The 7,500-nt window shown below is 38.9% G+C and overlaps 2 protein-coding genes across 4 annotated transcripts in view; both read left to right on the top strand.

The window, feature by feature from the left end:
• The window catches only part of LOC134190417 (uncharacterized), an 8,074-nt gene extending 7,596 nt beyond the window's left edge, over positions 1–478 (top strand). The window contains exon 12 of the mRNA XM_062658869.1: positions 205–478. Within this exon, the coding sequence (XP_062514853.1) occupies positions 205–323 (119 nt within the window). The 3' untranslated portion in view covers positions 324–478. The remainder of the gene's footprint in view (positions 1–204) is intronic.
• A 6,516-nt stretch (positions 479–6,994) lies between these two features.
• Positions 6,995–7,500, top strand: part of LOC134189398 (phosphatidylinositol phosphatase PTPRQ-like) — a 5,621-nt gene continuing 5,115 nt past the window's right edge. For 2 of the 3 annotated variants that reach the window (XM_062657639.1, XM_062657638.1), the window contains exons 1-3: positions 6,995–7,087; positions 7,147–7,400; positions 7,491–7,500. The exon at positions 7,491–7,500 is cut by the window's right edge and continues 305 nt beyond it. In XM_062657639.1, the coding sequence (XP_062513623.1) occupies positions 7,253–7,400; positions 7,491–7,500 (158 nt within the window). In that variant the 5' untranslated portion in view covers positions 6,995–7,087; positions 7,147–7,252. Of the gene's footprint in view, positions 7,088–7,146; positions 7,401–7,458 lie in introns of those variants that run through there. The other variant, XM_062657641.1, reaches the window with a different exon arrangement.

The raw sequence follows: 7,500 nt of genomic DNA, 5'->3' as shown, positions 1-7,500 counted from the left end.
AGGATATCCTGTATTAGCACGTTGTTGCTGTCAAACACACACACACACACACACACACACACACACACACACACACACACACACACACACACACACACACACACACACACACACACACACACACACACACACACTAGGACACTCAAGTCTATAGTATTAACCAGACATATTGTGGATATAAGCACATCAGATTTGCTCTTGCAGGGAAAGGCAGCAGCACTGAATCACATAGTTATGAAGAGGCTAGGACAGTTGCAGTTCAGCAAGACAGCAAGAATGAGGAAGCACTGTATGAGAGTATGGATGGTGAAGCAGCATTTTAATCTCAATGTAATAAAAGATACTTTCTGCTAATGATTTGTGGCTTCTTTTAACGTTTTAAATGCATTTCTTAGTGCTTGCATGTGTTTTATCAATGTGATTGGCTTGTTTGTATATTAGCTATAGAAGTGAGGAGGTAACCTTGTATTGTTTGAGACTACATGTATCTGCTTGTGAGAAGAGCATGCATTCTGATTATAGAGTGGGAACAAACGAGTTTTACCAGAAAAAGATTTGATTGTTAACTTTCAAGTTTACTGGTTGAACTGACAGCGAGAAGCAGCTAGTCGTGTCTATCTCAACAGATCATGCACACATCACTCCCATTCTCAGATCTAGACATGCAGATGGCACAATCACAGTTGACTCGATCATTACGTCACTACTAAAAGACTTACTACAAAGTGCAGCTGTCACTTTTAAGTTTAGACGCAGTTACTTGGAGCAGCTGCGTCTTGCAATGTCTAATTAAGAAAATCCAATAATATTTGGACCCCCGTCACATGCACGCTCAGGGTGGCTTCATAATTATGTCCATGTCTGTATGTACAAGTATACCTAGACATGTATTTGTGTATGTATGTATATAGCGCATGCGCGTTTAGGGTTAATATATTAATTAACGTTTTATTGATGGTGCAAAAATGATTTGCAAAAACTTAGATTTGCAGCTGACCGTAAATAAACAGCTTGTGTTGTGTTACATAGCAACACTAATCATCTGTGCGTCATTGCAACATTTAGATAATTGGCGGCATCTGCTTTTTGTGACAATGAGCGAAGGCGTGGCGAGTCAGTCTTCTCGCAAATGCCTCGGGTCACTAACAACACATGACAATGTGCCATTTTTATGTGTGACAGAAATATATCATTCATTCATTGATGTACTGTATTACACATAAATTGATACATACATAATATGTACATTAACTTCTTACTGTAGAAACTACGTACATGCATTAGTCTCGCGTAGCCAGACCTTACCCGCGATCATATTCTTGCCGCGCCAGAAGTAAGATAGCGGGTAGAGTCTGGCCGCGCGAGGCATACCCACATAACAACCCCGATTTTTGTTTTCTACAATTTTAACAACTTACTTTATTAAATAAATACTAATTTTTTGACGCAAAATATAAACAAAAGGCACCGAATTTTGTAGCTTCGAACTTCAAGACCAGAGAGCGTGCGCAGCCGCGTCACGTGGGTAACATATCCGGGATACGTCAGAATGGCTGAAAACTTACGCGCATTGCGATCGTGAAAAAAGACAGATGCAAACCAAAGAAGTGTCGGCAAGAGTGCAAGAGAACATGTCCGGTCGTTCGCATGGGTCAGAGATCTGTCATTTCGTCGTTTTCGTCTCTAATTCTTTGTCTGTATGTGTTGTAGTAGTGATGTTATAAACCCGGAAGTAAAGTTAAAATATTAAAATTAGAAATTGTGTATAAATAATAAATTGACTTTTAAAATATTTTAATTTTTAAATAAAATTAGTACTGTATGATGAAATGTTTGTCTGTTTGTCATATTATTATGTCTGTTTGTTTGTATGTCTATTTGTTTGTCCATTCAACTGTGTTTGTAATTTTCTGTCACCTTTATTCTGATCTTGATAAAACTCCTAGGAACTCATTTGACCACCTGTCATGTTTATGCTTTTAACTAATTGAAATATCCAGATAAGAACATTACATAAAAGAAAGCCATTTATAGACTGCTGGGTAGGCATTGCTACTGTGGTGTCATCTGCACGGAAATAACTGCATGTATGGCAGCGAGTTTGATTGGCATGAAATTGCATTGTCCCAAAAGAACTCTGGAAGGTGGCGACACCTTCACTGTTAACCTCAATCAATTCAGCGTGCACGTATGGTTTGTGAGCAACCACAGCATCCTCACTAATACGGTTAGGTTTGTGTACTTCAAAAGGGGCTCCTTTAATTGTCAAATTGTACAACCAGAACATGTGTTTGCATGTGGTGTCGAATACAGTCCTCATATACGGTTTGTGTTGATTGGCCCAGCAGTTTTGGCACGATTGATGTTACAGACAGACAGACAGATCAGACTTTTATAGATATAAATAGATATGAAAATAAAGATTAACACGATTTCTTGTATCTACAGTTACACTCAGTTTACTTGTTTACACAGCAAGCATCTCATGTACTGGCCAAATCTTTACAATATGGCACTACTAGTAGTAGTTGTGTGGTTTGCAGGCACATGATCATTAGAAGAGCACAAGAAGGTGGTAGCTTGTGCTTTCTTTCCTAAGAGTTTTACTCACTAGTAACTGAAGATGTGTTTTACTGTCACTTCTACAGTTATGGTCCTTCTGGAGAAATAGTTGACTTCTCACGAAGTATTCTGAATTTATAAATTCCGTTTTACTTTCAAATGTACTGAAAATCTATATATATATATATATATATATATATATATATATATATATATACACTACTATATAGAATTGACGGTGTTTGTGTGTATATATATATATATATATATATATATATATATATATATATATATATATATATATATGTATGTATGTATGTATGTATGTATGTATAAGTTTGATAGCCGGCTAGACCGGATCACCCACGAAGCTAAAATTTGGGGTACAGGCGTAACTTGGCATGGGTAAGAACATGGGCAGGGTGGCGTCGTCTTCCAGCCTTTTTAGTTGGGTCCCCTTTTGGGGGTGCATCGTAGAATGCTGTTCGTTGTTCAAGAAAGAAAGAAAGTGAATGCCCCTGATAGACTCGATTTGAAGGAAGTTCCATTACTTGAACTCAATCTCATAGGGTAGCTTTGTTTTCTCCTAGCTAGGAGTGCAACGGTCACTTTCAATATCCATTTCTGTTCACATGCCATTGTTACGTCACAATGCTATAGCTATCCAGCAGTTTCATCAGACTGCGTTATCTGAGCAAGCTGTAGTTGATTTGTTTATCTTGAACATCAAACTACATCTACAGCAAAAAGATATGAGTTCCGAAAAGAAATACTGTTCAGTGCGTAGGTAGGTTGGAAACGTGCTGAGTATATTTTAAAATATCCCAGGAGGACCCACCTCCAGTCGCAAGCGAATTACTCTGCAACGACTCATCGGACCTCCACCAAATTAAGCTGATCTTGGACAGTATGCACGGAGCGTTTTGTTTAGTACCGGCGACATCAAAAACAACAAGATATTTTTGTGTAGGATATCTGGGTATCTAGAAATACGCCTACCTTTGGTTTTTACGAGTACGCTCGCCGAATACCTGCCACATTCGATACGCCTGTTTTCTGCAACGGCAGCAACGTCTTTGAAGTGATAACATCCAATGGGACTGTTGAAATGGCTCCAAGAAGACTCACTGAAGAGACGTGTGACTGCGTTTGCACTGAATCCAACCTACACGTTTCTTGCATCGAGCGCTACACTGGGAGTGTGAACACATTGAAAACTGAGAGCAAACAGTACCCTAAATCATGCCTGCCTGCATGTCAAGCTACTGCATGTATCCTATGGCTGAGTAAGAAACTGCATTTGACTTTCAAGTTTCTGTTGCTCAGATATATATCTCTGAACGGAAAAGTTGCTGTAAATTTTTGGAATATGACACTCAGTTAAGTTTTCATTTGTCTTCAAGGGGATATTAACTAATTAGCACATTCCAGTTTATTCGAACAGACGCTCACACCAGTCATTTGAAGTAAATCCACACAGGGAGTGTGTCGATTTTTACCAAAAAAATTGCACATGATGTGTCTACACATGCTCAAACTGAGTCTTCTGTCATAACAGTACAGTACTCTGCCCCTACGAAGGACGGGTCATGTATCTAGTATTATCTAGAATTGTACAAAGTGATATTACAACACAATGACACTAAGAGAACATCTGCTACTTAATTCACTAGTTTACGCATCTGACAAATTCCTTGATTAATTAATTGACTGTGTGACTACCAACTGTTGAGTGTATTAACTGCAAAGTTTGATGAATGAGTAATGTTCTATTGACTGTCTTGTGTTGTGTTTCCAGTGGATTGTATTTGGGGTAGTTGGAGTTCATGTAGTGTTGAATGTGGAAATGGCACCAGAACTCGGAAGATTAGTCAAGCAGCTACAATGAGTGGTCAGATGTGTACAGGACCATCAACTGAGATCTGCATAGTCACATCTTGTATGATTACTGTTATGGTGAAAGTCACACTTGTTGCTTTATGTGCAATGTTTATGTGATGTAGGTATGGCTACCAATCTATCTGCTTCTCTTGGAGCAACAGTGACCACGAGTTCACTCTATAGTTCTGTGTATGTTGCTGCAAAGGCTATAGATGGCAATCCAAAAGATGTTACTGGACAGACACTTTATGGTACTGATTGTGCTGCTTCAAAATCTTCCTTGAATCCTTGGCTTCAAGTTGACTTGCAAAAGGAGTATCTTGTGTCACGTTTTAGAGTTATCCCTATAGGTAATAGAGGTGAAAATCTGTATGTTTATGTTGGTAACAACTTAACAAACAATGGGAATGACAGCCACAAGTGTGGAAAGGCTCCATATGACAGCTCTAATGATCTTAATGCAATATGGCGTGATGTTAGCTGCAGACCACCAGTTTGGGGAAGATACATTAATTTACAGAGAAATGTGACAAATGACATTCTTACGATATGTGAGGTGGCTAGCTTTCGACTATGGTTAGATGATGTTGTGGTGTAGGTAGATGTTGAATGAAAAGTAAAATGTTTTGTTGTTGTAGAGTTGGAGATTGCTATTCTAGACAATAATATGAATATTGAAGGAACAAGTGTGGCAGTTGATGAGAATCAAGTTTACTCTAATCCTATTGATTGTGGTGTCAGTCCTGATGTGACCAACTTTAATGCTCTCTTGCAATGGAAACACAACACAACCAACGATGTACCATCTTCAAGTGTACAGAATGCTGGTGTATATCAGATGTATGAGAATGGTGTGCAGTGGCTCTACATCAAGTCAACTAGTGCCTTTAACAGTGGAGTGTATACATGCCAATATACTGCAACGGATGGCTCTATAGTGTCAAAGTCATTTACAGTGAACGTCAATGGTATAACTATAGGAACATAGTTGTGTGTAGTGTTGTATAGTAATTGTCATGTTGTCTCTAGTAAACTGTGAATGGAGCTCATGGTCAGATTGTACATCATTGTGTAGTTTTGGAACTCGCACTCGTACACGAACACGTTTTAAGCAACACAATGGAATGGACTGTGTAGGGTCGCCAACCAAGTACTGTGACAGCAAACAACCACCATGTAAGGGATTTATGTGCTTGGTGTGTTATGTAAGTAAATGAAGAAAGATGTGGCTGGCACTTACAGAATTTCTCAATCAATACTTGCCATGATTAGATCAGCTTGTTTCTAGCCAGAGACAATAAGATGGAAGAATCGTGTACGATTGTTTAGCCTTGCATTTCTTGATTGTGACCAGAGAGTCCCAGATATTTGCATAATATGAGGCTTGATATGGGAAAAGTAGCCTTAGTGTCTCTTGGAATTTGTGGTATGAAGATTCCACCATAATACAGTAACATTAGATTGTGTGTGTGTGTGTGTGTGTGTGTGTGTGTGTGTGTGTGTGTGTGTGTGTGTGTGTGTGTGTGTGTGTGTGTGTGTGTCTGTATGCACTACATTTCCAGATTCAGTGGTTTCACATCCATCAGGCATCACTTGCAGTCAATGGCAATTTATTTTAATTAAAAGCTGTTCCAGTCTGGCTCGCCACAAGTGCTTGCGACTCGCCAGCTTCTTGTTCATGAACAACCTTGTGCATGACAATGCTTAGTATGCCAGAGATGGTTTAACTGAGCGTCCATCTTTGACTAACATGGTTTGCTACTTGTTCCACTGTGGACAATGTTTGCTCTTAGTTACTATCATGAGATACAAGGTTACGTGGACATCACTAGACAACCACATGCCAAGACATGTCTAATTAGCTAAACAGTTAGTCTGTAACTGTGTTGTATACGTGTGTATCCAATCATCCGTGCGTCACTGCACACGTAGAGATAATTGGCAGCATCTGCTTTTGTGACAATGAGTACATACACAGTAGACGTGTCGAGTCTATGGTCTACGATGTGTTACTGTACCCTAGCGCTTCTGTGATGGTATGGATCATACCCATAAGTGCATGCCATCATGCAAGAGACCATCCCAATAGCATGTAGTTACTAGGGTTTGTTGCTGTAATTAACTTAACAATTCTACATCTTTACTTTACATTGACCTTGCGTCTCATGATGTATTTGCATACTTGTATACTAAGCTAGCAGCCAATGGTTTAGCACTTTACTGTTTCTTCATTATCTATAGTATTAATAGAGTTGGATATGTTGTGTAATACTAATGTCTGTTATTGTTGTTATTTTATTAATTAAGTTTATGATACAATTGCAGGTACACCAACAGCTGGGCAGTCAGCAGGAGTTTCTTTTGACGAGTCGTCAGTACAAGAGTTGAGTTGCATAGCTTCACAGTTTTCTGGTCTGAGTGGAGACATTACATTTGGATGGTACAGAGAAGAGAATGGAGTTGATTCACTTATTGCATTAGACTCTAGAGTAACAACTTTAATGAATAATGATGGTGTGGGCAGATTTACTGAGAAATTAAAATTTGCATCTGAGCCGTTTAGATGGAGGATTAATCAAGTGCAGGGCTTTTAACAAGTATGGTGCTAGTGGTCTGTCTTCAGCTACATCAGTTGATGTCAAATGTGAGTTGCTGTGGTAACATTTCATGGTGCATTGTTAAGAGTGATGTACGTGTTGTTAGATGCTTCTGAATTTGTTAAAATTAGACCATCCAATCCAGTGGGTGTGAAAGGACAGAGTATCACTCTAAACTGTTCTGCTGTTGGTAATCCCTCTTCAGTCTATGAATGGAGAGGAGGCAAGAGAACAGCAGGATCTACTTTGGAATTACATCACTTGAATTTCAGGATGAAGGGACATACACATGTGTTGCTAGTAACACGATTGAGGCTGGTGCTAGGTCTAGTAGTACATCAGTACAGTTGACAATTGAAGGTAACGTTCTTTTGGTGGTTATTTGTTGAAATTTATATGTATATATGTATATATGTAGGTATGTATGTATATGTATGTATATTGTTTTAGGTCCTCCACA

This window comes from Corticium candelabrum, chromosome 14 (assembly GCF_963422355.1).
Source record: "Corticium candelabrum chromosome 14, ooCorCand1.1, whole genome shotgun sequence".
Lineage (NCBI taxonomy): Eukaryota > Metazoa > Porifera > Homoscleromorpha > Homosclerophorida > Plakinidae > Corticium > Corticium candelabrum.
This window is presented reverse-complemented; position numbering and strand designations above follow the sequence as displayed.